At 39.1% G+C, this 27,993-nt stretch overlaps 2 protein-coding genes across 6 annotated transcripts; one reads left to right on the top strand and one right to left on the bottom strand.

Moving 5' to 3' along the window:
• Positions 1 to 3: 3 nt before the first annotated feature.
• Positions 4 to 27,356, bottom strand: LOC148843305 (uncharacterized). 2 transcript variants are annotated; one of them, XM_088958348.1, is made up of 10 exons: positions 26,941 to 27,356; positions 21,812 to 21,900; positions 21,541 to 21,650; positions 13,953 to 14,071; positions 13,722 to 13,819; positions 2,038 to 2,125; positions 1,822 to 1,953; positions 1,631 to 1,739; positions 774 to 898; positions 4 to 296 (listed from the first exon to the last, which is right to left on the bottom strand). In XM_088958348.1, the coding sequence occupies exons 2-10, from the start codon at positions 21,871 to 21,873 to the stop codon at positions 252 to 254; spliced, it is 888 nt and encodes a 295-aa protein (XP_088814474.1). In that variant the 5' UTR covers positions 21,874 to 21,900; positions 26,941 to 27,356; the 3' UTR covers positions 4 to 251. The 2 variants fall into 2 exon arrangements, with proteins under 2 accessions (XP_088814474.1, XP_088814475.1); XM_088958349.1 differs by having other exon boundaries at positions 21,812 to 21,897; positions 26,941 to 27,326.
• LOC148843306 (uncharacterized) lies at positions 8,272 to 13,720 on the top strand. 4 transcript variants are annotated; one of them, XR_016103368.1, is made up of 3 exons: positions 8,272 to 8,910; positions 12,615 to 12,767; positions 12,846 to 13,720. XR_016103368.1 is itself a non-coding variant. In XM_088958336.1 (2 exons), the coding sequence occupies exons 1-2, from the start codon at positions 8,280 to 8,282 to the stop codon at positions 12,635 to 12,637; spliced, it is 654 nt and encodes a 217-aa protein (XP_088814462.1). In that variant the 5' UTR covers positions 8,272 to 8,279; the 3' UTR covers positions 12,638 to 13,720. The 4 variants fall into 4 exon arrangements, 1 of the variants encoding a protein (XP_088814462.1); XR_016103367.1 differs by having other exon boundaries at positions 8,272 to 12,083; XR_016103366.1 differs by having other exon boundaries at positions 8,272 to 12,767.
• Positions 27,357 to 27,993: the final 637 nt, after the last annotated feature.

Below are 27,993 nucleotides of genomic sequence, written 5' to 3'. Positions count from 1 at the left end.
GTATGTACAAAATCACAACTCCCATTCATAAATTTTGTGTAACTGATCTTATGCATATTTTGCCTTGGATTGTTTTTATCTTCAAAGATCAAAATCTGAAGGGACAAAATATCACGGTCAAAATTAAATCAAAAATATGATGATAAACCTTTCTCTATCCTCAAGCGAGTCATGAGACGATACAGCTTGTACCCGACTCAATAACCACTTGTACTTGGTAACTTGATTCCAGAAGTTCATTATAGACTCTTTCATTGGACTTCCTTTTGCCTTATTCCAGCATCTTCATGTTCAACCTGACAATGACAACAAGAACTTCAGATATTTAATTGGGTTAGCAGAGATTTCTTAACTGGGAAAAGAGTAGAAAAGAAGTTATGGCCCATTAATTGCACTGTTGGGTCCACCTACCAGAAGGGATAGCTATAGCCTATAGGGTTGTCTAGTGAATAGATTGCAGATTTCTATCATGTAGGTTATTTAACCAAGTTGGCCACTAACACAAACTTGTTAGTTCTCATTCCAGGGAGAAGAAAATTCTGTAGTGTAACACTAAAAGTTGCATACATTTCCATAAAGGACCTCGATCAACAATTGATTTACTCCTTCAGAGTAAGGTTCCTGACCACCTTTTCCCTTCGTGTTTCTTTTTTTGGTTCCTAGTGGTATGCTGCATGTGTTGCTAGGTGTACCACGTCTTTTTGAACTGGTTCAGTGCATGTAGATTTTTGTGTGCATGGATGTAGGATCTCAAGAATATGATTGATATTTACCTCAATAATCACCCTTGCTTTCTTTTTCAACTTTGCACCAGGTTCTTCCTTCTCAAGCTTTTGCTGAGAACCTCTTCTCTCCCTTTTCTGATGAACTGTTTTCACATCATCTTCACCGATGTCATCTGCATCATTAACTAATCATGTTCAATCCAGATGAATATTATCAGAACCAGTGCATGCTTTTGGATACATGTTGGTGAGTGGGACTGTGAGTATAGATATTATTGCACATGTCAGTTAAACAGCTAGAAGCTTGCCAGCTGCAATTCCATTATTTACCTTGTATAAATTCCCCTGTATATTGAATAAACCGCAGTCGTTCCTTTCATTTTTTAATTATCGCACATGTCAATTAAACAAAGTTGAGCTGTGTCGGTTAAACAGCTGGAAGCTTGCCAGCTGTACTTTCCCAGCTGTGCTCCTAGCCAGCTGTAATTCCATTATTTACCTTGTATAAATTCTCCTGTATATTGAATAAACCGCAGTTGTTCCTTTCATTTTTTAATAGATGCATAAAACATGGGCATGCACAAAACATGGCTATATATTGAATAAACCGCAGTTGTTCCTTTCATTTTTTAATAGATGCATAAAACATGGACATGCACAAAACATGGCTATATACAAGAAAACGTTAGGACTTGGTCCCATTATTAGCTGTGTATGAAATTTTTACTATATAATGCCAACATTTGCCTTGGCCTCACATCCAGACCACCATCACTTTGGTCTATTTATTTTCCTATCCCCTACTTTTCTCTTCTCTTGTGCATGTAAATGCATATGCCACTCAACTAGTGGAATCTTAAAATAGACTCAATAATCGATTGCCAAGAAGAATCATGTTATATTACCATAATCACCATCCTTCAGAGACTCATCAATGGCAGGACCACCAAAATCCTCCATATCTTCTTCTTCTTCAAGTTCCTCATAGCCTTCTACATATTCTATCTCAGGTTCCTGCTCATGTCAGCAAAGGACACAAAGGCATTCACATTATTGATCATGAACAGGAAAAACAAGTAACTTGTGATGACCATACCTCCTCTTCATCCTCACTAGCAGCCTGTAGTCCTTCCATATCAAGAACTTTATTATATTCCTTGACAGGATAATTATATATGTCACCATAAACTCCTTTTTTAAGACGTTCTAACAATTCTTTCTCAATACTCTGCAAAAGATCCAATATTTTTAGAAACAACTGGGATGTAGATGGAAAACCGAGTGAACCAACTCATAAGATGAACATGATAACCTTATCCAAAAGTGCAGCCTTTTCAGCCTTTTCTTCTCTCCTAGCCTCTCTCTTTTTCTCCTTCCTTGGTGTTGTCATTATCTTTTCCCTGCAACACAGAAAAGAATGAAAGAGGTTAAGGAGAGGGAGAAGTTTAATTATAAACGATTAATAGTGCATGATGTAATATGTAACCACCACCGTTTCTGATATAAAGAGCACCACCTTTTAAGATGTTATCTAAGATCTCATGCTTCACTGCAATTCAAAGCCCACAATAATCAACTTTCCCCCCATTTATTTGAACATGCTCCAGTTTGATAGTATTTTGTATGAATGGTTTACAACATCTAATTATTTCCTAATATTGTCACAAAATGTTTTAATTTTCATGCATATCAACATGAAATGATGATGGCCTCTTCTCCTTGTTGATTGTCTGCAAGATTTTTTTCTTTTTATATAATGAAATTATGTTACTTGCCAAAAAATTATATTAAATGCAAAGTTCTCATTTTACTTGTACATAGATATCATTCAAATAATTTGAGTTTATCCTTAAACTTGTTGCTTCTTTCAAATTTATCACTATAAATGACTTTTTGTTCTTTTTTCCTTTATGAAATACTTTTAGTTATACATAATTTAATAAATATAGTCAACATGTTAACATTTTAAACTCTTATGAGAGAATAAATAATGTAATGGTACAAGTATATTCATATCCAAATCAACCAATCAAAAAGAAATTCATATGCAAATAGAACTTTTATGTTAAACAAAACATAACAAAATTTAATAAATAAATTATACACAAGGACCACTACATAATAATTTTTAACCCTAAAATTTATTCTGAACGGACAAAGAGGCCATATTGAAACATGGCAATCATGTTAGATTCACAATAATGTCTTTTTTAAAAAATTCAAAAAAAAACCCATTAAAAGAATAAAGATAGAAAAAGGTGATAAGACATCATCCAAGAGAAAAAACCGCAAAAAAGCAAACAATTGCTGCCAAACCTAACACTCAAAACCTGAAAAAAAAATAAAAAACATCAAACTTAACAAATATTTTGAAAGGTTAAACGCCATAAATTTTACAATAAATCCAGACAAAAATTCAGGTACTTCTGACATATTTCTTATTTTAAGTGGTTAGCCTTTCCAACAAACCAACATTTTAAAACTTACTTGCATGTTCATTTCCATATTTCCTCTAGTGTTTTCAACCCGCCGTTGAACCGGACAGTTGAACCATCTGAATCATCACCTTGCCATGATTCCAGGCCTGGTTTGCCTAAAACCCGGAATTTGGTCAAAAGTCAATGAACTGGTCAAAAACCATCCAACCCGAGCAGTTGAACCTTGACTCAACCCGGTCACCAGGCCACGGGTTGCACACTCAATGTACGTGCAAGCTTTCGGAGTCCATAACTTTGTGCTCAATTGTTTGATTTGGGTGATCTTTATATCGATTTAGGGTAACTTTTTGAGATCTATGCATTCCAAGGTGATGAATGCCCCACTACTTTCATCAAAAAATTCTTTTTGGCCTCAAATCACAATTTTTAGCAATTTAACCATTAAAAAACTTATTTAAAAATATAAATTAAACATAAGATGATTATTATATATACATATATTGCATGTAAAAATAACTACACATTATTTTATTGATAAATGCATCTTTATACATACATACATACACATATATGTATATATAAAACATGTTGTCATGTCACAGTCTGACCCGTATGACCCAGACAGTCAAACCGGTGACCCACGACCGAGAGGCAAAATAGATCAGCCTCCGGGTTAGTTTTTAAAGCACAGATTTTCTTTCCCCTTAAGATGAACATTTGGCTTCTGGTAATCTATCCTATCTTGCAAGATGGAACTCTTGCAAAGTTTTAACCTTAGATGTGGTTGGATTGAAGGAGTCATAGTTTGACTACTCAAGTTTTTTATCACAATACTTACTGCATGTCTAATGTCAAGCTCCAAACTTAAACCTGAAATAATTGAATAAGGTTTTAGGTGGAACTAAGTCATTTTAAAATATGATTTACAGGTCTAGATAATTATGAAAACATGAAAATGAAAATTATTAGCTAAAAGTGACATGAGATAATCTATATTAGCTATATCTTTCCCACCTTCAACCATGAATTTTAATTAATATAAGAAAAAACATTCTTTACAAACAAGGTTTATTTCATGATATTCCACATCAACTTGCAGAACTGAATAGTCAACAGTATGTCAGTGTATAAATACTAAACTAGTGAAAGAATGGTAGGATTCATCGTATGGACACCAAAAATGTTGCGAAATGGGTGGGCGAATTTCAAAAATATTTCCTACCTTCTTCCAACTGGATTCATATTCCCTAAATTTAGAATACGATATTTAAGGATCCTACTTGAACCATAACCGAACCAAATCTGAACCAAAAGGCAATGGAGGAATTATACCTAATCCAGAGAAGCAGTATCTCCCAAAGTTGGTGTTTACGCCCAAAAGAGACACCAAGAACCGCTCTTAATGAAGATGACACAGCAATCTGTAGAACGGTACCAGCAGAATGCGTCCTACACACTGAATCCTTCACAAGAATCCTCTGGAAACACTGAGCACCAAATCTTTTCAGTTCCTTCAGCAAAACTGATATCAAGAACTGATTTCTTGATTTCTTTTCTCAAAGATCGAATCTTTCAAAGAATAGCGGCAGCTGGACGAGAACTCCTGAGATGAATATGGCGAATGCTGCTTCTCTTCTCTCTGGAGTGTATGAGATCCTATCTCAATTCGCATGAAGATTTTCTTGCTCAAAAACCTAGGTTTGAATTCTGTTAATTCTCTTCGGATTTCTCCTCTTTCTTCTTGATTAAGAAATCTCCTAATCCTATTAGGAGTTATCCCAATCCAAATCAGCATCTGGATAGGGGATGATCTTAATCCTATCTGCATATTAGGTTAGCTTACTCCTAATCTTATCAGGAGATTACCATATTCAAATATGATTCGAATTTGGTCTCCTAGAGTGAATTAGGTTAAAGGCCCAATCCTTTTGCTAACCTTAATCTCAAATCCACCCCATAAGTGGGTGATCATATCAACCTAATTCGAAATGGACTTTTGGCCCATTAAGTAATCAGTGCTCAATTGGTTTCCAATCTGCTGCCCAGTTGGGCTTCTTTGTATGGCGTGGGACCCAAGCACTGATCTACACACCAGCCACATGGGTTCGGCCCAGCCTTTATTACAAGGCCTAGCCGAATTCACTGAAAAGCCCAATGAACCCCTGAGCCCATCACATGGACCCTATGGGCCCAACACTTACACTAAGTGGTCCTTGGGCCAAGCCATGTGATAAAAACACAGGAACTGCGGGCAGGTGCAAGATTAGCCCATCAGGTATTATCCTAAATTGCCTTACACTTAACCTCTCAGCCCATAATGATCAAGCACTGCCCGACAAGAGAGGACCTCTCCCTCGGCTGCAAGGAACAGTGTTGCACTCTCTTCTCATATAGATCACGGGAATTAAAACCATTTGCAAACAACTTGAAAACAAAAATACCTATATACCATATATATAAATTTTACAAAACAAAATTCCAACGATTGAAATCAACTGCCGGCAGTTTGGTTTTCATCAGAGAGTGCACTCCCGATCATTACCTTTGTCCGACAAAGGGGCTGATCCTGTCACTATGATCACCCACTCAGATGAATTCTCAGACTGTTCCAACATACCCAGGTTTTGACCCCCGCTAAGGATTTCACTGATTGGCATATCAAAGACAGCCCAATCCGACACCTAGTGAAGTATCATAATCGAGTCTAGGGGTCAGGTGTAACTTTCCAGTTTTTCCCATCTGTTTCTAAGATCCAAGGCAAAACTGGAAATCTGGTCCGGTTCAAGGATTCGAGTAATCCCATACTGCATGTGCCTTGGGTCTTATCCTGGTGGCCGAGACAGGCCATCCCAACACTTGGCGGCAGTTTGGTTTCTCTAAGGTCCAGGGCAATACTGAAAATCTGGTCCGGTTCAAGGATTCGAGTAATCTCATACTGCAAGTGCCTTAGGTCTTACCCTAGTGGCCGAGACAGACCATCCCAACACTTGGCGGCACACTAGTATCAGCCTTGTTAGAATAAATCTCCTCAGACTAATCCAATGGCTGTGAACATTTAAAACTAACACGAGTCTCATTAAGTGTTCAATTTTAGGGTCTTACACAAAATCATACCATATAACATGAATCAAACATGCACTTTATTTATTTACACTAAATGTAAAAAGTACATCAAATCAGATTGAAGCTAAGGGCATACAAAATTGCCTAACAACTAGGACACAATTCAAGCATAAGCTGAGCAGGGTGCTCAAAAACATTTGAGAATTTGGGGAAAAATATAATTTCCAATCAAAGAAAACATTTTAATGAGTTTTAATCTCTCTTAAAAAGTAAGAAAATTCTTATTGATGCATAAAGTGGTCCTCTAAAGGGTTTCTTAGCATGTTTAAGAATCATATTACCATAGGTGGAAATCATGGTTATGAAGTCTATATTGATAAAAAAAAATGGTTATGAAGTTTATGGTTGACTGATTTTGTCATGACAGCAATGTTGACTATAAAGCTAAAGATAGTTAAAAGTGGAAGAAACTTCAGATCTAAGAGACCTGGCCTGATAGAGTGGAGTTCGAGGAGATAACAACCTGGAGAAGATTTCAAAGAGCTGAGGCAAAAACATTCCTTTTTGAGAGATGTAAAGCAAAGGGGAAGATCACACTGAAGATTGGGGAGTTGCGGAAAGCCATGGTTATGCTGGTTGGGACTGCCGTGATTGAATGGTTCATAAACTTTGTGGAAAAGGCAATTCAAACAGACACATGAGCTGAATGGAAAAGTTCCAAAGAAGGAGGTGACCGAAGATACTTTGCTGAAAAAACATGGAACAAAAAGGGAAGGTTCCTGATGTTGGTTGAATACTTCGGAAGAGGGAAGAAACAACTAGTTCGTATCCCTGAAGGGAAAAATAGATCAAGTTGGAGTGAGACTAAATCTTGTTACAAACTTTCTTAGAAGAAACAAAGAAAAAGATGGGGTTGAAGCAGGGGTATGGAGAAACAAGTGAACCTTACCCTGAAAAGGAAAAAGAAACTGAAAGTCATTTCTTGGTGAATGGTCTGGGTATTGATAAAGTGGCTTACAATACAGAAAAGGTAGTTTGGGAAAAGAAATTGATGGTTGAAGTTGAAAAAAAAACCAGAAAACTGGAGGCTTATCGCAGAAGACTTAGTTAGAAATTGGAAGGTAAAAGGACCAATACTGTTTACCCCTTTTGAAGATTGTAAAACTCTTTTAGATTTGATGGGAGACGAGCTAGATATCAGTGCATTGAGTCTAATATTGAAGACAGGGGCGGCTACAGTGATGAGATGGTCCCCTAGCTCAAACTCAAAAGACTTCTCAATGGAGGATGGTATAACCATTCGGATTGTTGGTCTCCCTTTCCACATGTTGAAGAGGGAGATCTTCCACTCGATTGCTTCCTTGTGTAAGGCAAAACTTGAAAGTGTTTTTGCCTTAGATCTCCGATCAGTGGCTCTGAGATTAAATGGAGTGAAACCTGAAGAAATCCCAAGAAAGGTGCAAGTGCTAGCTGATGTTTTCTACTCAGCATGGTTCTTGACCTCCATTGAAGCAGCTCTGTGGAGGGATTCCAGGAGAGAGGAAGACGAAGAGCTTGAAGAAGAATACCTACGTGGGTCACAGAGATTGGCTGAATTTAAACTAGCAGAAATTTACTTGGAAATGGAAAACTTTGGGGCTGCAGAACACAGAGAACACAGAAGGTATGAAAGTGGAAAAGTTGAGGCGTGCAAGCAAAGTTAAACCAGTTGACTGTTGCATGACCCATGCAGAGGTTCTGACAAGGTGAGTTAATGCAAAAGTTGTAAAGGCTCTAGAGTAAGTGTGGATGACACGTGTACTGCAACTAAACCGAAAAAAGATATCTCAGTGAATGGGTTTTCAAATGGGCCAAGGCCCATCTTAGAGCTAAAATCTGTTGCATCTACTTTGGGGCTTGAGGTGTGGTTGGTAAATGAAGGAAATGGGCCTTTGAAGAAGCCAGAACAAGTGAAATATGGGCCTAAACCGAAACAAGTTGTTTCAGTAATTAGGCTCTCAAATGGACCAGGGCCCAACTTAGAGCTAAGATCATATGCCTAAGTGACCACGTGATGAGAGAGGCAAAGAAAACAGGAGTTGATAAAAGATGTCTATCATCGTCCCAGTCTCAGCCCTGTTCGAAGGTTCAATCTGTCAAGGCTGCGGAAAAACTGTTTTGGAGGCCGAGGCTGGTCTCCTACTCCATCAGCCCTGAACGACCAAATCCGAGGTATAGCAGAAGCAAAGAGGAAGAGGATGAGTTTGATTCAGATTGGGTAAACTTTGAAGGGGAAAAGACTGATGAGGAAATTTCTGGAGATTCCAGTATAGGCAGCGCCAAAAGTAGGTGTGGCAAAAGTTTCTTGGAGGAAACGGAGATGGGAACAAGACTTCTGTTCGAACCTTCTTCAACAGCACCCTCTGGACTTCTTTTGGGAACTCAGAAGAGCTACGGTGCAGTAGTTCCTCACTTGGGCGAGGATAATACCTCGGTCAAAGATGGAGCAGTTCCTATCCCTGTCCAGAGACATAGCCAAGTTGTTAGTAGAGTGCCTCCTTCTTCTCAGCATTCAGCAAGCAAAGCTACAGGATTATTCCCATCCCCGGCTTGCCCTTCAAAGGTTGGTTTGGAGGAGAACCCCCAACTTAAAAGCCCTTTAGTCCAGTCTTCTGTGGAGATAAGTGCAGACCCTTTGAAGCCCGGTATGCTGTGCCAATCCTCTTTAGTTCCTTTTCGTGTTTCAACTAATCCTATTCTCTCTCCGGTTGTCTTGCCTGTTCAGCCTACAGGTGTCTCCAAGTCCTGCCCAACAGCTGCCATTCCTAGTGACTCGGTGGGATTAACAAAGGAGATAGGGGTTGGTGAGGATGTAGAAGGGTCTAAGGAGGAAGGGGAGAGAATTTGGGAATTAATAGTGATCCTTTTCGAGCAGTTGATAGAGGTGGAAATTCACTCCAGGTTGGGATCAGAAGAGGGGACTGAACTGATTGGGACTACTTCTAAGGAAAAGGAGAGGGAGATTAATAAGAGTGGTGCTGGAACTAAAAAGGCAAATAAAAAACTTAGAAAGAATAAGAAAAAAGGACAAGAAGTAACTCAGTTAAAAGCTTTAAACAAGGGAGAGGGGGAGAATTCTAAAACAAGAAGAAAAAAGATGAGTGAAGTCAAAAGACTTAGGTGTGGTGTGGATTATAAAAGAAGAGGTACAGGAAGGAAGGAAAGAAAGCAGGGTTAAATTTAAGCTGAGTTGTGTGGACTTTTTACTTAATGTTTTCCATGAAGATAATTAGTTGGAATATGAGGGGTTTGGGGAGCTCAAGAAAAAGAAGTGTAATTAGGGAAGTCCTTAGGAAAGAGAAACCGACCATTTTCTTAATTCAAGAGTCAAAACTAACAGAGGTGGACAGAAGAAGGGTGAGGAGTGTTTGGTCAGCTAGAGGGTTAAGTTGGGCGTTTACACAATCATGGGGAGCATCAGGAGGCATCATCACAATATTGAAGAATGAAGAAATGGAGTGTACTGAAGAACTAATTGGCAATTTTACATTAACAATCAAGTTGAGAAGAAAAGAGGATGGTTTTGAGTGGGCCTTAACCAATGTCTATGGACCTAACTCGTATAGGGAGAGAGATGATTTTTGGGATGAGCTTGCAGCCATAAGGGGTCTAGGGGGTGATTTTAATGTCATAAGATTCCTAAATGAAAATTCAAATCATAGGCTGACCTCTAGCATGAGAAAGTTCAACCTTTTTGTGGACTCAAATGAATTGAGAGAGCTACCTATGTTGCAAGCAAACTTCACTTGGTCCAACTTCCAAGAAGAACCCGTGTTGTAAATTAGATAAATTCTTATTCTCTTCAGAATTTGAATCTGCTTGGAGGGGACTAGCAATGAGGGCTCTCCCTAGACCTACCTCAGACCATTGTCCAGTTAGGTTATCCCAATAAAACATAGGAGGGGGGCCATATCCCTTCCGGTTTGAGAACATGTGGTTGCTACATCCTGATTTTATAAAAAAGGTTCAATAGTGGTGGGAAGAAGACCAAGCGAAATTCAGATGGAAAGGGTACAAGTTCTATAAAAAGCTGCAGGCCCTAAAAGCTAGAACCAAAGCTTGGAACAATGAGTAATTTGGAAGAGTGGAAGAAAGAAGAGTGGATTGCAATAGGATTCAAGAAACTGATGGAGGTGAGGCAGAGAGGAGAAAAAAACCTAGGTGTAAGCGGCTAAAGGAGGGAGACGGGAATACCAAATTTTTTCACACCTTAGCAAATGGAAGGAAGAGGAAGAATTTTGTGGGGAGGCTGGAATGGAATGGGGAAGTGATTACAAATGAGGAAGAGATATCAAGAGCCTTTGTGGAACATTTCAAATCCATTTATGACATCCTAAGAAGAGAGAGAAAGAGAGAAGAAATCCCTGACCTTGATTAGCTATCTGGGAATAGAGTTTTGATAGATCAACCAGAAAAGAATTTTGAAGTCCAAGAAGAGATGCTATTTTTTCAATGGAAAGATCTAAAGCCCCAAGCCCAGATGGTTTCATGATGGCCTTTTACCAAGATTGTTGGGATATTATAGGTGGTGATTTAATGGAGGTCTTCTTGGAATTCTTTGACAGAGGTAAGATAAATTCGGGTACCAATGCTACTTTCATAGCTTTTATTCCTAAAAGACAAATGCAAACCACCCAAAGGATTTTAGGCCCATAAGCCTAATTGGGAGTATGTATAAGGTAATATCAAAGGTCTTGGCAGAAAGAATCAAAAAGGTACTACCTTCTTTGATTTCTCCGAACCAAGGGGCATTTGTGTCAGGAAGACAAATTATTGATCAGATCCTTATTGCCAATGAATGTGTGGGTTATTGAAAAAGACAAGGAGAAAAGGGTCTAATTTGCAAACTGAATTTGGAGATGGCCTATGATTTGGTGGACTGGACTTTTTACTAGAAGTATTGAGCATTAGAGGATTTGGAGAAAGGAGGTGCATGTGGGTTAAGGGTTGTATCTCTTCATGTCACTATTCCATTCTAGTAAATGGGGTAGCCAAGGATTTCTTCCCGGCAAAGAGAGGATTAAGACAAGGGGACCCTCTTTCCTTTTCACCCTGATAGTTGAGGAAATAGTTGTAGCCCACCTTCAATTTGCTGATGACTTGATCCTCTTTTGTGAAGGAGATCCAGAGGAGTTGGAAAATTTAAAGGTCTTGGTAGAGAATTTTGAAAAGGTCTCCAACTTGAGAGTAAATTGGAATAAAAGTTGTGTAGCTGGAATTAATAGGCAAGAAGGTCAGGTGGCATCGTTGGCTTGATCTCTAGGTTGTGAGGTAAGTGAATAGCCCCTTAAGTATTTAGGCTTACCTTTGGAAGGAAATCCGAGGTCTGTTAGCTTTTGGTACCCAGTCTTGGAAAGATTTCAAAAAGACTAGCAGGTTAGAAAAGGAACTACATTTCTTTGGGGGGTAGAATCACTCTAATAAAGTCAACACTAGAAAATTTGCTAGTGTACTTTTTGTCTACCTTCAAATTGCCTGTTAAGATTGCAAACCAAATTGAAAAAATAATGAGAGATTTTCCGTGGGAACCTGGAGATAACCAAAAAGGATCATAGGGTAAAATCGGAAGTGGTGTCTAGAAAGAATGACAAAGGGGGTTTAGGGATTGGAAATATTAGAATAAAAAATGCAACTTTGTTAGGCAAATGGTTACGGAGGTTTCCTAAGGAGCAAGAGAGTCTATGGCATAAGGGGTGATAAGAAGTATTCATGAAATGGCAGCAAATGGATGGGATGCTGGACTCGATCCAAGGGCTTCGCGTTTTTCCCCGTGGAAAGATAATGTTGGTATCTTGCCTTTCTTCTATCCTTTCATCAGGTATGATGCTTGTGTGGGTAATAAAATTCTTTTTTGGGAGGACTTGTGGATTGGGGAATCTCCTCTTAAGGATAGATTCCCAAACCTTTATTCCCTTTCTTTGAAAAAATCTCAATTTCTCTCTTCTTTTCGTACTTTTGGGGATTCTTGGGATTTGGGACTAAGGAGAGGTTTGAGGGACTCAAAAGTGGAGTCAACAATTGATATTTTTTCTCTTCTAAGTTCAGGTTTTCTAGACCACTCCTCTCTAGACAATAGAGTTTGGGCAGAAACTTCTACAGGTAGTTTTTCTTGTTCTTCGTTTTTCAATGCTTTGGTGTCCCCCCAAAAGTAAGGGCTTTTTGATGAGAAGTGTTTCTCCAAAAAATCAATACCTTGGAAGTGCTAAAAAAGAAAGAGACCAAATTGGTGCTTGCCACCTCATGTCTGTAGCCTTTGTTTAAGGAATGGTGAGACAATGAATCACCTATTAATTTCTTGTCCTTTTAGTGCTCTAATTTGGGATTGGTTCTCTTCCCTCTTTGATTGTAGGTGGAATCCTCCCACAAGTGTAGCGGATTTATTTGACCCTAGCTTTTTGTTGAAAAGTGTTTCTCCAAAAAATCAATACCTTGGAAGTGCTTCAAAGAAAGAGACCAAATTGGTGCTTGCCACCTCATGTCTGTAGCCTTTGTTTAAGGAATGGTGAGACGATGAATCACCTATTAATTTCTTGTCCTTTTAGTGCTCTAATTTGGGGTTCTCCTCTCTCTTTGATTGTAGGTGGAATCCTCCCACAAGTGTAGCGGATTTATTTGACCCTAGCTTTTTCCGACAACCAAAGAAGAAAGGAAGGGTGATGTAGAGAACAACAAGGGCAACTATCTTGTGGGCAGTATGGGAAGAGAGAAACAATAGGATTTTCCAAGGGAAAGAAAAATCAGCTCCTAAAGTTATTAAAGGGATCACCATCAAGGCAGTACATTGGCTGAAACTCTTGAATTGTTCAAGGATGTCTCTACAGATGATTTGATTAGAGGCTGGAATATTTTAGCAAGATCTTCTACTTCACCTACCATACAAGAAGTTTGGTCCCCTCCTTTGCAGTGTCATGTCAAACTGAACTTTGATGGCAGCTCTATTGGGAACCCCGGACCTTCTGGAATAGGGGGTGTGTTTAGAGATGCGGAAGGAAAAATCCAAGCTCTGTATTCTGGCCCAATAGGTGTGGGGGACTCACTTAGAGATGAAGTTTTGGCGCTCCTCAAGGGGCTCAGATGGGCCAAGCAATAGGGTTTCCAACTGTTGGAAGTGGAGGGGGATTCAAAATTAGTAGTAGGATGGCTGCAATCAAATAGTTTGGGAACGTGGTCCCTTAGACAACAGGCAAGGGAATTATTGAGCCTCACAAGGGAGCTGGATGCAAAAGTGTATTGGTCTAGGAGGTCAGCAAATGCTTTAGCTGACTACCTAGCAAAACAGGGGGTGAATCGGGAGTTTTTGTTTTGTGCAGTGTTGTAAGATTTTTGTTATTTAGGGGTCACCTTTTACTTTGGAAGGTGACAGTTGTTTCTTATGGTTTTATCTAATGAAAGTTACTGTTTCCTATATATATATATAAAAAAAAAAAAAAGCTAAAGATAGTTTCAAACTGCATACCTTGTTTTTAGTGCAAGTTTCCTCATGCGTATCCGCATTTGAGTCATTTTAGTGAGTCGTTGCTTTATTTTGTGTACAAGGAACTTAGGCCAATACATCTGTCAAATCCAAAATGAATGTAAAAAGGTAAGCATTTTAAACTTGAAAACTATGAAATAGTAGGCATTTTAAACTGAGTGCAAGGCAAAGCAAGAAAAGCAAAGGGACAACGTTTTAGGTGAAGGGGAATACCATATGCTTGTCAATGATTTCAAGTGCCTTCTCATAGTTTCTTGGCAACTTAACTCTCTCCCATAATTTATTTGGCATATGAGCCCTTTCTATAGTTTTCATATATAAATAAAAGATTCCTGCATAATGCACAAATGGCTCAACATGAGAACGGAGGTATATGCAGCTGTAATATCGAAAAGAAGCCTTATCATCCAATTCTTGGTGACCACAGAAGGGATATTACATGAAAGGAAAGAAAAACAAAGAAAACAAACTCTATACAGAAAAAGTGTACAAGTAGAAAAATGTACTGGCGCATAACACAAAATATAAAAATAAAGTATAGAAAACAAATGCAACTAAAATGCATTTAAGAACATTATTATAAAGTCCATTCATGCACCAAGCAGTTTTTGCAAGCTAGTAATTTAGCATCATTTATAGAGAACACAAAAGCAAAGGGTCACAGAAATAAGCGCTATTACACAATGTTGGTCCCTACAATCTAGAGCGTTGGTCCTGTGGACTCCAATTCAACAGTGGTCAAGTCTCCGAAGGTACAGAGGGAACAGCAGTGGAAGAGAGAAGAATAAGGAGAAGAAGGTTGCAGAAAATCCCAGGGTTAGGGTTGCAAAATGGTGGGACTTACATGGGATTCCAAGAGGGTCATCCTCCTGGAAGGCTTTGAACCTCTCCTACTTATATAGACAAAAGGCTAGTGTCTGAGAGGAAAACAAGGAGACAAAGGAAACTTTCCCGCCATGGGAAGGTGGTTAAAATTTGTTAGGTAGCAAACAAGTGATTTGGTGTCTTGCCACGTGTCCGTGCAAATCTCCTGAGATTGGGAATTCACGCTCCTCAGAGTCCAATGGGCATGTTCGCAGCTACGGCCCCTTCTAGAAGCTTACCCATCGTCACATGGCATGATCCCTCTCACGGTAGCGCCTAAGTATTTGAGTGTGGCGGCATCACAATGCTGCGATGCTACAACCTATTTGGCATCACCTTAGTGGGCCTCTGCTGCAATTGTGAATCTGAACCTGCACTGTGATTTTTACGATTTGAGACCTGCAATGTGGCATTCTTAATTCATTACTGTCATCACAATGATGTCATTCGCAAGCATGCACTTAATTGCTACCACTGGAAAGGGAATTGTGATATCGTAAGCGGCATCGCAGATTTTGGTATTTCTGTGCTGAGTTTCGGGAGATGTGGATTTGTGACTCTGGTTCTCAGACAAGCGATCACACCTATGTTCTGTGCACTGACCTCCATCGCAGGTTCTGCAATGATTAACCCCATGTACTTTACAAAGGGTCTTGGGAGGGGCAAACTGACATGGACCTAACCTTTGGCATTTTTTTACACAAAATAGCTTCTCTAGGCCTAAGGTTTCACCCATGCACCAAACAATGGCCCTTAGCAAAGGATCAAACAAATCATTAAGAAAAGCAAGTTTTGGGAATGTCAGAGTTCAAAAAAGAACTTGGGTAGCAGGATTGAGTAGTAAAGTCGCAATGAAGTGAAGCTTCTTGTTTTGAATGCTGCTATAGTAGTCCGAACCAGGAAGAGAAGGAAGGAGAAGAGGAAGAAGAAGAGAAGAAGAAGAAAGAAAATAAAGGTCTGTCGAAATCTGTTGGATTACCCCTACAGTCGACCCCCTTAATCTTCATTAGATTCTAATGATCTTTACAAAGACAAAAATGCCCATACTTAAGTGTGGGGCAGAGCGACTCTAATAACACTACCACATAAGCAAGCTACTTAACAAGCATAAGAAGACTAAACTACCCCTATTCGGCACACTTTAAAACTCCCCCTCAAGCTGGAGAATACATGTCATATAATCCCAGCTTGTTACATAGATAGTTCACTTTCCCTGAGATTAGAGCTTTTGTAAACAAATCTTCCCACTGGTCATTAGAGCCCACATGTTCTGTATTTACCTCTCCAGCAAGGACCTTCTCCCTCACAAAGTGGCAATCAACCTCTATGTGCTTTGTTCTCTCATGAAAGACAGGGTTGGATGAGATATGGAGTGCAACTTGGTTGTCACAGTACAATCTCATAGGTTTATCCATGTGAAATCCAATTTCTTGTAGGAGATTCCTCAACCACACTAATTCACAAGTAGTGTGCGCCATGGCCCTATACTCGGCTTTAGCACTACTTCTGGCCACAACCGCCTGCTTTTTACTCTTCCATGTCACAAGATTTCTTCCAAGAAATGTGCAATAGCATGTATTAGATCTTCTGTCATTCACTGAGCATGCCCAGTCTGCATCTGTATACCTAACTACTTCAAGTTTTCCTCCTGATTTATACAATAGCCCACGATCTGGAGCTCCTTTCAGATACCTCACAATTCTAAGGACTGCATCCCAATGAGGTATACGAGGGTTCTGCATGAATTGGCTCACCACACTAACTGCAAAGGAGATGTCGGGTCTCGTGATAGTCAGATGTTGGGACTAGTCGTCTATACCTTCCAGGATATTCAAATACTTCCCCTGTATCACTACTCAACCTAACATTTGGTTCCATAGGGGTCTTAGCCGGTTTTGCACCTAGCAGTCATGTTTCTTCCAATAGATCAAGAACATATTTCCTTTGGCACAGATTTACACCTTGTTTTGACCTGGCAACTTCTATTCCCAAGAAACACTTTAATGTTCCAAGGTCTTTTGTTTGAAAATGATTTTGCAGAAATACCTTTAGTTTGCCAATCCCCAATTTATCACTACTAGTAATGACAATATCATCCACATAGACCACTAATAAAATCTTTCCAGCTTCTAAGTCATAGCTGAACACTGAGTGATCAACCTGGCATTGCTTCATTCCAAAACTCTTCACCACTTCGTTGAACTTCCCAAACCAAGCACGTGGAGATTGCTTCAACCCATAAATTGCCTTCTTCAGTTTGCACACTTTACCATCCTCCCCCTAAGCAACAAACCCAGGTGGTTGCTCCATATATACCTCCTCCACCATATCACCATGGAGGAAGGCATTCTTTATGTCAAGCTGAAAGAGAGGCCAATCATTCATAACTGCTAGGGAGATTAGTACACGAACAAAACCAATCTTAGCCACCGGAGAGAATGTCTCCATGTAGTCCACTCCATACAACTGTGAGTAATCTTTAGCAACAAGTCCGGCCTTCAGACGCTCCACACTACCATCTAGCAAGTATTTCACAGTATACACCCATTTACAACCTACAGCATGCTTACCAAGTGGGAGAGTAGTAAGTTCCCACGTTTGAGTATGTTGAAGAGCAGAGAGTTCCTCCTCCATTGTCTGCCACCATCCAGGTGAACTAAGAGCTTCTTGAACATTGTTAGGTATGGAAATAGAAGACAAAAGTGAAACAAACTGGCGATGTGAGGTAGAAAGACGAGATAATGAAACAAAATTGGAAATGGGATGGAAGGTAGAACTGCGTTTACCTTTCCGTAAGGCAATGGGTAGGTCAAGGTCTGAAGGTTCAACAATAGGAGCCATGAGAGGATCCGCAGATGAAGTAGAAGCTGGAGGAGGGGTCGGTGTCATTCGACGTGTATACACTTGTCGGATCGGTGGTCGTTCGATGGTGACCTGCACTAGATGAGGTGATGAGTCTAGTCCCACAACAGCATCTGGAACTGGATCACTAACAGGAAGAGGAAGAGGAAGTAAGGGTGAAGACAATGATGCATCAGGACTTGAGAAGAATGATACAGACTCAAAAAAAGTGACATCAGGGCAGACATAGCACTTTCGGGTAATGGGATTATAACACTTGTACCCTTTTTGAGTCCGGGAGTAGCCAAGGAAGACACATTTAATTGAGCATGCATCTAGCTTGTCTATTCCAGGACTCAGATTGTGGACAAAGCACACACAGCCAAAGACATGAGGAGTTAATGGAAATGGAGATAAAGTGGGAAACAAAATAGAAAAGGGGGACCGACCATGAAGAATAAAAAAGGGCATCTGATTAATGAGAAAACATGCAGTGAGTACAGCATCACTCCAAAACCGTTTAGGAACATTCATGTGGTGAAGCATAGACCGAGCAGTTTCAAGAAGCTGAAGATTCTTCCGTTCAGCTACCCCATTTTGTTGAGGGGTGAATGTACATGAGGTCTGATGAATAATGCCATGTTGCTCTAAATACTGTTGAAATGAAGTAAGAAAGTATTCACGACCATTATCTGAACGGAGAACTTTGATTGGAACGCCAAATTGTGTGCGTATTTCAGCATGGAATTTTTGAAAAATGGAAAATAATTCACTTCTTTCATTCATTAAATAAAAACATGTCACTCTTGAACAATCATCAATAAAGGAGACAAAATACTTGTACCCATTATAAGACTATTTTGATTGGACCCCAAACATCTGAATGAACCAAAGAAAAAGGACTCAACATACGACTCTCAACTCTCGGACTGAAGGACACACGACGATGTTTACCAAACTGACATGACTCACATTGCAAAACTGACAACTGACTCAATGACGGAACCAACATCTTGAGAGCCTTGAGAGATGGATGTCCCAGTGGGCAATGCCATTGTAGAGGTGTAAGTGAAGTTTGAAGAGCAACTGAAGATCCACCATCGTCAAGGTAATATAATCCACCAGCTTCATGCCCCCCACCAATCTTCTTCCCCGTCTTGAGATCCTGGAAAACACAAGTGAAAGGAAAGAAGGTAACAGAATAATTAAAAGCTTTGGTTATTTTACTAACAGACATAAGATTGAATGGAAACTTAGGTACATATAAAACAGATGATAAGGGCACAGAAGCCATGTCAACATTACCAACACCATAGATGGGAGATGAGGACCCATCGGCAAGTGTAACAGTTTGTGATGTGGAGGTTTCAGAAATATAAGAGAACACACCTAGAGTCCCGGTCATATGATCTGAGGCTCCAGAGTCAATAATCCAGGAAGAGGCTTTAGATGACATCCAAGCAATACCTGAATGAGCAAGTGTGGCAGTGGTATGTTGTGAAGTAGTTTGAAGGAACCGTTCATACTCATCACACGGTACACTCACCATCTCCCTCCCAGAAGTAGATGCAGATGTGGGAGAAGTTCGGTCTGCCCGTTTACAGTCATTGATGTCAACCTCACCTGCTACAGCATGATTAGCCCATTTAGAGGGAGGGCCATGTAGGTCATAACAGAAATTCACTGTGTGTCCTTCCCTGCCACAATGAGTACACTTCCTTGCAGAGTTATTCTTCCCTCTGCCACAGCCTCCCCCTGAGTCACGACCACCCCAACTAATCATGGAACTGCCACGGCCTCCTCGGGAGGCATATCCTCCCCCTTTTGTACTGTGTCCACCTCCTTTAGCAGTCACAAGTGTTGATCTATCAGACTGTGTGGAATTCTCTGTCTATCCCAAAGAAATTCTGCGAAGCCGTGAGAATACTTCCTCAAGTGTAGGAAGGGTGGAGCTCCCTAATATTTGGGCTCTAACTGGTTCATACTCTGATTTCAGCCCCACCAAGAATCTTGTAACATCTAGTTGTTCCCTTTGTTGTTGTTGAACTTTAATATCTAGAGTGAGGGGGTGATAGACATTGAGTTCATTCCTTATATTCTTCATGCAGGCATAGTACTCTTCTAGCGTTTTGTTTCCTTGTTGCAAATCAAAGTACTCCTGATAAAGTTGATATACTCTTGTTGTATTATCTTGTCCAAAATACAACTTCTTAGTATGTTCACATATATCCTTAGTTGTATCAAGAAACATGAAGTTGGCATTGATTTTGGGTTCCATACTGTTCCATGGCCAAGTCATGATTTGAGCATCTTCTTGTTCCCAATCATCAAACCCTAGGGAGTTAGCCGATGGTTTCTCATCTTTTATGTGCTTCACTTTCCTCTTTGCCTTGAGAAAAACTTCCACAGATTAGCCCATGGAACATAGTTCTCCCCATTCAATTTAATTGAGGTCATCTATACACCTAGGTAGTCAGAGGAAACCACCACGCTAGGTTTCTGATCATTATACCCATCTCCTATTGCTGCCATTGTACTCTTTCACAGTTGCCTCTAACCTGAATTCTCAGCAACAAGCTGACTGTTGTTATTCAAAAAAAAATGATGTTCCAGCACCTATAGCAACTCCTAAACACAACAGTGGGTACACACGCCTTGTTCTTATTCACACTACTACTGATTTCACAACACCACTGACCACATAGGCATCAATTTAACACTCACTAGTCACATGTAAGCCCTCTTACATCCACTCAATAGGGATTGTGCAACATAAGCACCACAACATAGTTAAACCTGTTACACCCAGTTCAGACTAGTTTAACAGTTTTAAGAGGGCAATACACACCCACAAAAAAAACTCGGCTAGGTCACAGCATTACACCTTACACCACTCAGCCACTCACAGCAACCCTAACACCACTCAACAACTCACAACAGCCCCTACACCATTCGGCTACTGCACACACAGCCCTTTCTAGGGCAACAATGAACCTAGTTCTCTAGGTTCTGATCGATACTAGCAACTTCTTGTAGGGTTTCTACCGAGAAATATCAGTAACACAAGAAGAAGAGATAACCGACCTTCCTTTGAGAATATCAACCAACCATTCACTGCTGAAGTCACTTTTCTTGATGAAGAAGGTTATGCGCAGCAAAGAGAGACGACCTGTGATGTTTCAGACCTAGGGCGAACCAGTTCTCTCCATAGACTGACTAGAAACGAAGGAGGACCTGTGACTTTTTCTACATAAACGACCTGTGACTTTTTCTACCCAAAAAAAAAGTCACGAACACTGCTAAGGTGCTTTACCAACTGAAGTAGGTCAGGAGCATGGCTCTGATACCATGTTTCGAATGCTGCTACAGTAGTCCGAACCAGGAAGAGAAGGAAGGAGAAGAGGAAGAAGAAGAGAAGAAGAAGAAAGAAAATAAGGGTCTGTCGAAATCTGTTGGATTACCCCTACAGTCGACCCCCTTAATCTTCACTAGATTCTAATGATCTTTACAAAGACAAAAATGCCCTTACTTAAGTGTGGGGCAGAATGACTCTAATAAAACTGCCACATAAGCAAGCTACTTAACAAGCATAAGAAGACTAAACTACCTCTATTTGGCACACTTTAACACTTCTATTTGACAAACCTTCTAACCAGTCCAGCTATTTGAGGCCAATGAATGCATTGTTTTCAAAAACCACTTAGATGGGATCCTAAACATATCATGCAACCTCATCTGTTACAAGGACCTTAATGAAAGATGGATTAGAGCTCCAGTCCACTCCAAAGTTTGATATTTTGCATATCCATGTGCATAATGTGAGTCATTTAACACCTTGCACATATACATGATTGAAGTTCAGGTCTATCTGGATCCCTCCCAACCCCCATTTTTCAAGTGCTCTCAAGAGAGCTAGTGAGATAATCAACTCTTTAAACAAGAGCAAAGGAACTATGGGAATGGGATAGAGAACTACATGTTGTTTACCAATACTTCAGGTAGGTTGTGGTAGATTGAATTTAACATCTTAATAAATTAAACCCAAAGAGGGGGTACAGAAAGAAATATTGATATAAAACATAATTAAAATTGATACCGTCATGGTCCCGTATGGTGGCATAGCGACTGTTAGCAAGTGGGCAAGAACTTCGGTTGCAAATTCCAGTCACATTATATGGGTTCCGACAGAAATTCCCAGTTGTTATCCTGATAACCAAACTAAGTGAGATGGCAAAGAATAAATTGAATAAAGCCTAGACATGTAATTAAATAAAACTAACAGCTTTTTCTTCTTCCATTCACTTATTTTTTTAATGTCTAGAATCTAGATTTAAGTGAGAGTCCAAGAAAATAGTTTATATACTTACTTGGCCATAAAACTACAGTGGTTGTGCCTGATGACTTGCCATATAACCTCATCATGCTGCATCTCCGCTTCTCTTCTTGCCTTTTCCTTCTACAAAAAAATTGTTGAAAGATGCCCAAATATCATAGTGTATCCAAAATAAAAAACGACAGTACCAAACACCTCTTTACGATTCCAATTGAAAAGGATTGCATGCTGGACTCATTTCCACTTTGAATCCAGTTAGTTAGAAGGAACTTTTCTTGAAGTCCACACCATATGTTGTCATGTTATGCACATATTCTTCAATCTTCAATTATTTTCCATGCAACTTTTCTCCATGGAAAAATTATAGGGCAAGGATCCAGCAACCAAAATAGCAAATTGATGAACAGGTTCAGACTCCTTTTTTTTCTCCTTTGCCAAAATAATAAACAAACTTGAGAATATCGTTAAGGATTTCCTTTGAGAATAAGGAGTAGAGAAGAGGGATCATGTCCTTAATTGGAAAGGGATGTGTAGGATGAAGTAGAGAGCTGGGGAGAGTGAAAGACAAAAATGTTAACTCTTTTAGGCAAATGGCTAAGGAAACTCCTTTAGAAATACACTCTCTTTGGAACATGGCGATTCAGATTAATTTTCTGGATGTAAGATTCCTTGGTCATACATATAGGGAAGCCTGCTATTTTATGGAAGACCAAAGAACCTCACATGTTCTATCTTAACACAAGCCCATACATCCTGGTTTACCCAAAAGATAAAATTCCTCTGTACACTATTTCGAGCAAGAAAGCACAAGAATATCAACCTTGTTAGCTAAACCCATCTCTCAATCATCACCTGTTATTCCTCTTATTAGGGCCCTCCTCCCTGGCAAATCAAGCTAAATTTTGACTGTATCTCCCAAAGCAACCCATGTCCCAAGTCCATCAAATATCAAATGAGTGAACTCATAGTTGTCAAGGAAATTAGGAAACACCTAGGCAATAAGGCACTCATGGAGGGTTGCCTCACTTAATCACCAAGATATTTCTTGCACAGTGCTCTTGAATGCTTTTACATCCTTAACTTTTTGAAATTATAACAATAATAAAAAGACATTATTAAACTAAATCGTTCAGTTTTTGAGTTAATATACTAGTTTCTTTTTATTATTTTTCTTATTTGTTAGGGTTCAATCAAAATTTATACTCTCTTGAAGCCTCGATGACTTAAAAACCCGAACTGATAAGCAAGGAAAAACTCAAAATTTTGCATAGCGTCTTTCATCCTTTCTTTTCTTCTTTTCCTAGGATAAAAATAGAGGCTCAGCCCCTTTATTTTCTGAAATTTCTTTTCTCTCTTCCATTTTTTCATGAATATATTTCATATGAAGTTTATATTATTTATGAAGACTATAGACAATCAATAGATGGTTGCTACTTGCTATGGAACCTAGGGAATTACCCAAGAACTCATGGCTTTTATTCAAAAATAAAAAAGAAAAAAGAAAACCATCAATTAGGAAACAAGGCACTCCCCTGTTGCTTAGCCTTGCCTTGGCACCTTGAAAACCATGGGTGATCTTCAAATCTAATTATGGTGTGTTTTGGTATTAGTGTGGCCCTACTGATCGTGCAAACTACTAAAACCAAGTTCATGCCTTCCTTTGAGATTCCCAAATAGAAAAACAAGTCACCACCATCTCTTGTCATGGAAAATGATTCAATAAATGCCATTAAATGGGGGCATAAAACCAAAATGTGGGTAAAGGCACATGATATGTTGTCCATTTCTTAACAAAGCAAGAGAGAGAAACTAAGGCTGCAACTTGGGCCAGGTTGGCCCGATCCCAACCAAGCTTTTCAGGTTGGGTTGGGTTGGGTTGATGCTCGGGTTAGGATTAGGGTTGAAATTCATGAAGCCGACTTTTGGGTTAGGGTTGACCCCTTGGGCAACCCAACCCAACTCTATAGTATATGTCATATATAAATATATGTTATATATATTATATATCATACATTGATTTGTTTAGATGTATGATAGTTGCATAGCCTTCACTACATACTATCATGTCTTTCTTTTAAGATAATCACTTCACTTAATCCTAAATGAAAAGACTAAAACCTTAATAACATATTTTATGTTTTTTGAATATTTTTTTCTTCATCTCCTCTCTAATGTTTGCCACCCATAAAAGATCTATCATAAGTCATAACTCATAATAAACTATAGTCATTTCAAACACTTATTTTTCCGAATTTTGTACTAAAAAAACGAATAATAACATCAAAAAAACAAATACTAATAAAACATAGATTAATATATATAGTGAAAATTGAGTTAAGATTTGAGATTAAATAGTTTTATGAGATTTTAAGGGATGAGAAGAAGGTTGGGTTGGGCCGAACCTGAAGTTGACTTTGGGTTGGGTTAGGGTTGAAGGAATTTAGTTAGGTTTAGGGTTAGGGTTGGGTAGATCGGGTTGAAGGTCAGGTTGGGTTAGGGTTAGGGTTGGGCTAGGGTTGGCCTCAACCAAGCCCGACCTGCAGACCTGAGAAAAATTAGCTACATCTAAGTTGAAATTAGACGGAACCCCCCATTGGTTTGAACTATATAAGAAATTTTTTTTTTTGAAGAAGGTAAAGTATTGTATTGAAGATTAAACAAAAGTACATCAGCCCATGTACAAAGAGGCTGTACAATGGGATTATACAAAAAGATCATCTAAAAAGAAGGTCCAACTTGCACAGAAGAATTCAGTTGGACATCCTGAAACAACCTTTGTACACCCAGTCAAGAACATAGCTGACCAAAAAGATTACTTTTGATTTCCTACAAATTGGAGTATTTATTATAAAAAATGCAATGGTTCCTTTCCTTCCAAATTTCCCAGATGATAGCAGCTGGGAATCTGTTCCATAAAAGTTTACCCCTTCTGTTTAAAACATTAATTGTCCAAACTTGCAGAAGCTGTAAGACTGTATTTGGAAAGCATAGATGAATACCAAAGCAGGATAGTGTCATAACCCACAGCTGAAATGAAAACTTGCAGTGAATGAAGAGGTGATCCATGGATTCTATAACCTCTTTACATAAGAAACATAGGCAGGCCTCCTCTCAACAACCTATCTATAGTTAAATATCTACCATGGGCTGCTGTCCATACAAGAAGCCAATCTTTTGAGGTATATGGGAGCACCAGATTCTGGTCCAAGGGAAAGCAATAATTTGACTGTCTTGCAATTGAGAAACATTGTCGTAGAAGGATTTAACAGAGAACTTGCCTGAAGTTTCCAATGACCAAATTCCTTCATCTGCCATTTAGGGGTTGGGCTTTATACCCTGAATGAGGTGTGGTAGTTTATCCAAAGGACCAACTTCCCAGTCATTATGAGCCCCAAATTACCTCTTCATTCACCTGGTCATAGCAATCCTGCACCACTGCATCTTTGTTTTGGGCAATATTGAAGAGAGAGGGAATCTTTCTCTCAGTTTGAGATGCCCACAGCATTTTTCATGCCAAATTCTGATCTGGTTGGATCTGGTTGCCCCTGCCTAACTTGAAACTGAATCCTTTCAGGAAATCCAGGAGAGTTTTGAAGATGTTGTCCCACCAAATACTTGTAAGACCATATTTTCCTGCTATAATAACTCTTCTCCACAGACTTCTCTTTCCTTATGGAACCTTCAACACCGCTTACCAAGAAAAGATTTATTGGTCTTTCTCATATTTCTGATACCAAGACCCCTATATTTTCTTGGCTGACATACAACATTCCAGTTCACTGGGTGAAATTTGAAGCTATTTCTCCATCCATCCCATAAGAAAGTCCTCCTTCTCCTCTCTAGTTGTTTTTCCACTCCAGCTAGGATTTGGAATAAGGATCAATAGTAAAGTGGGAGTGAGAACAAAACACTTATGACCAGTGTAATCTTGCCACCTTTGGATAAGTATTTGGCCTTCCATATGGCCATTTGATTGGCTACATTTCCTTCCCCAGTCAGAGATGATTCGTGCGATAAATGGGGCAGAAGGGGCATTTTTTATTTTGGCAGTTCTTTGTGTACCAAGTTTGTGTGTGTGTGTGTGTGTGTGCAATTGGAAGAGAGATGTTATTGCACAGTCTGTATCTCTGTACATCTATGTACTCATGCATACCTCTCTTTGACATACATAAATAACAGACCTTTATATCGTTTCTCAAAAAAAATGATATGGGATATCTGATAATACATGCAAATTAGTTCCAGATGGATTAGCAAAATAAGGTGCTAAATGTTCAGCTGTTCTCTCCAGCTTTTTCTTGGCTCGATTTTACTTCAGTCTACATCCTCTCATGTACATCCTTTGATATAAAATGAAATTTCTGTTATTTCTTCTCCAAAAAAAAAATAGTTCCATATTAATTAGCCTATATCTGGTAGTTCATGTCAGTCTTGTCAGACGCGAAGGGGTTTCATTCCAAAGTGACACCACTGATGCAGAGCAAAAAGAAATTACAAAAGGCCTAGATACAATTTATAGAATCAGTGTAACCAAGATAAGAATGCTCGTATGGCTCTTTAGAAAGACCAAAGGGAAAAAAACGAAGCCCAAAGAAAAATTAGAACGTTTAAGCAATTTAGGAACAACCCCAGTAAGCAATAAAGAGGCTAGAGTATATGATTTGAGCACTTAGAGAACACATCAAAGACAACTACAGAAAGGAAGAGTGTCGATGCAGGTTAAAGGCGCTAAAAGGTTTAGGAAGAGAATCAAACGAGACATGTATTAAGGTTGAGGAAAATATTGTGATTATGAGATCTAACATAAAGGCATTACTCCAGAGAAAAGGTTAGTCCCAATCCTCTAAGAGTGAATGGCTGTCATTAACCCATATAAACGACATATATTTTCTTGAGGATGATCCTAATTGTTCAGGCTCTAGATTCCTCTATACACAAAAGTAGTTCTTATTACTGCAGATGGAAGAATGCAGGGCAAAAAGCAAAAAACAAGAAGTTAGGCCAATTCATTGCAACTTAGAAAACATCATTCTATCAACACAAGAATTCAATGCAACTTACAAACGTATGAACAGGAATTCCTGTTCGATGTGATTGAGATTTAATAAAATGGAGTAAATGCAGTTCATCTAAGGTAGGAGAAGAGCAGAAACGAGGAAAAACCTGAGGTATCAACTTCAACTAAGGTACCGAAAGTACGATTCTCCTCCCAATAGTTGTTCTACTGATCGAAGACAGATTTTCCAAAGATAGAGGCACCTGAAGCTTCTTCTGTTGTTGATAGTGGAAAACAGAGTTTGCGGCGTCTGAGGTAACGGTAGCGGAAAACAGAGGGACCGTGAGAAGACTGGTGGCGAATGGCCACTTGGAAAACTTCGAACAGAGCTGACGTGAAGATTGGAGATAGAGGCGCCGAGAGGTTGCAGCGATGAAGCTTCAGTCTTCTTGTTCAAACGGTGAAAAGCGGAGGTGAAGGCAGTTTGCAGAGGCTGAAATTAGAAAACTTCGAACCCCAAACCTGACGACCCTATGGGTACCCACGACCCAACCCACCCTAACCCTTTTGCTATAACCCAATTCAGTTACCCTACCCAGATTTGGCCCGCTTGTAATATGAGGCACATGACATGATGACTTTAAAGAATCCGATCCGTTACGAAATTCGATTTATCCGAATTCGAAATTGAATATCTTATCGGATATCATTTGTGGGAATTTCGGTTATTTTGGTTAAAATCGAATTTTAATAATATATATTCTATTATATATATTATAACATATAATATATATTATATATTATATATTATGAAATCAAATTTTAGTATATTATATATTAATTTATACATATATACTATATATTATATGTTACATATTATATATTATATATTACATATAATAATAAAAAGTTTGATTAATTCGATTAACTAAATTTCTATTCTAAAAACCAAAACCAAAAACCGAATTAACCAAACCAATTTAACCAAAAACTGAAAAAAAAAAAAACTAAAACCAAAATTTTTTGTTCGATTTTTCAATTTTAACTGAATAATGCTCAACCCTAAGCTAGTCCATGAGAAGAGACAGATGAATAATAAGTGGTTGCATTGTTTCCATCCTCTGAAGCTTTTATTTTGAGTGTTAGAAGTAGATGGGTGCTTTGAAAAACCTGGATTGTTCCACTGAAAGTGAAAAATCTAGAGTCCCAATTCTAGAGGA

Source organism: Nelumbo lutea, chromosome 8 (assembly GCF_056320005.1).
Source record: "Nelumbo lutea isolate HS-2025 chromosome 8, American lotus-T2T, whole genome shotgun sequence".
Classification (NCBI taxonomy): Eukaryota; Viridiplantae; Streptophyta; class Magnoliopsida; order Proteales; family Nelumbonaceae; genus Nelumbo; species Nelumbo lutea.
Note: the sequence above shows the minus strand (reverse complement) of the source record. Positions and strands in the feature narration are given on the sequence as shown.

Excerpts from the sequence above, each read along its gene's own strand:
- LOC148843305 (XM_088958348.1), bottom strand. The coding sequence starts at position 21,873 with ATGCAGCATGATGAGGTTATATGGCAAGTCATCAGGCACAACCACTGT. Across the intron at positions 14,072-21,540 it reads CACCATACGGGACCATGACG|GAATCTTTTATTTATATATG; the intron begins GTATCAATTTTA and ends TGCATTATGCAG. Across the intron at positions 899-1,630 it reads TCTGAAGGATGGTGATTATG|ATGACATCGGTGAAGATGAT; the intron begins GTAATATAACAT and ends TTAATGATGCAG.
- LOC148843306 (XM_088958336.1), top strand. The coding sequence starts at position 8,280 with ATGAGAGAGGCAAAGAAAACAGGAGTTGATAAAAGATGTCTATCATCG. Across the intron at positions 8,911-12,614 it reads TGCAGACCCTTTGAAGCCCG|GTGGAATCCTCCCACAAGTG; the intron begins GTATGCTGTGCC and ends CTTTGATTGTAG.